General features: G+C 71.3%; 1 protein-coding gene across 1 annotated transcript in view; it reads right to left on the minus strand.

Moving 5' to 3' along the window:
* Positions 1-1,136: 1,136 nt before the first annotated feature.
* Positions 1,137-1,475, minus strand: part of H696_04211 (hypothetical protein) — a gene marked incomplete at both ends in the record, with an annotated part of 969 nt that continues 630 nt past the window's right edge. The window contains one exon of the mRNA XM_009498088.1: positions 1,137-1,448. Coding sequence (XP_009496363.1) covers positions 1,137-1,448 — 312 coding nt within the window. The remainder of the gene's footprint in view (positions 1,449-1,475) is intronic.

Here is a 1,475-nt window from a genome sequence, read left to right on the forward strand (position 1 = left end):
CCCCCCCCCCCCCTCCCCGACCCACAGGGACTGGTCGAGGGCCGCTGGCCGATCTGCGGCACAAGGCGGGCCCGGTCACCCTCGCCAACGGACGCGCCGCCCGACGGCCGGGACAATTTGCGCGTCCGCCCGAATCCCCTGCCCAAGGGGGCGGGCCGAGAAGGGGGGGGGGGCCGAGAAGCGCCAACAATGCTCACCAGGAACACATATATAATACCCCAGGCCGTCCCCTGCCTCTCATCCTCGTCCCGCGCCCCCGCGCCCCCTCCCCCCGGGGGAAAGAAGACCCCCGCCTGCCCCTTTGGAAGCCGGAGCCCCTTGAGGCCCAGGCCCCGATCCCACGGCCGTCGGGCGACAGCGATTTTGGCCCAGCCGTCGGGGGCGCGCGCGCGCGCAGGCACGCCAGTGCATCCCTTCCGGGAGGGTGGGCGGGGGATCTGAAACAGGCAGCCGTGCCCTTTCGAAGCCGGCCTCTCCGCGCGCGCGCGCGCGCGCGCGCACACCGGTGGCCGGGATGTACCCCTGACAAAGAAGATGCCCGGGGGGACGGGGGGGAACATGCCCCCGCCGAACGACATCCAAACACCCGGCCTCCAGCCAACACTCATGCCCCCCCCCCCACACACACACAACGGGGGGGGGTCCCGCCGCGTCGGCGTGGCCGACCGCGTGCATGCATCTCCCCTTCGCCCATCCCGCGTCACCACGCCTTCCCCGGTCCGCCGAAACGACCGACCGAAGGCACGCGGGAAAATGCCGCCCGCATGCCGACGCACAGGCCCGCCCAGCCCCGCCGAAGCGCCCGCCACACAGGCGGGCACACCGCGCGGATGTGCGCACAAACACGCCCCCCCCGGCGACGGAGGCCATTCTGGTGACACGCTGTTGACCGGACAGCGTTCTGGTCGTTTTGAAAACAATCTGGTCGGCCGGGCGTGGCTCCCAACGGACCGGGGCTTTCCCCGCAATCACCGCCAGACGTGCGCCGCCGCCGACGCCGACGCCGCCGGCGGGGAACCGGGGGGGAGGGGGGGGCAGTCTTTCGGGGTGGTGTATTGTGCAAACATGCCGGAGAGCACGACGAGGGGGGGAGGGGGGGGGGGGGGGGGCGGAGAGCAAGGGCTCGTGGGGGATACTCACTCGGAGGTCGCGCGCAGCGACACCTTGCCCTCGGTGAAGACAAGGTTCTCAAGCAGGAAGTCCCGCGCGGAGACGGTGCTGTCCGGGCCGAGGGCCCGCGAGAGGGTCTTCTCCAGATCGCCAAAGGACCGGGCCTTCTTCGAGGCCAGGTGCTTGGACACGGCCTCCAGCGCGGCGGCCGGCAGGCCAGCAGACGACTCCTCGGCCTTGGCCTTCTTGGCCTTCTTGGCCGACTTGTCCTTCTTGGCCGACTTGTCCTTCTTCTCCTTCTTCTCCTTGGGCAGAACCTCCTCCACGGCGGCAGGCGCCTCCTCCACGGCGGCAGGCGCCTCCTC

Source organism: Fonticula alba (genome assembly GCF_000388065.1).
Source record: "Fonticula alba strain ATCC 38817 unplaced genomic scaffold supercont2.7, whole genome shotgun sequence".
Taxonomy (NCBI): Eukaryota; order Rotosphaerida; family Fonticulaceae; genus Fonticula; species Fonticula alba.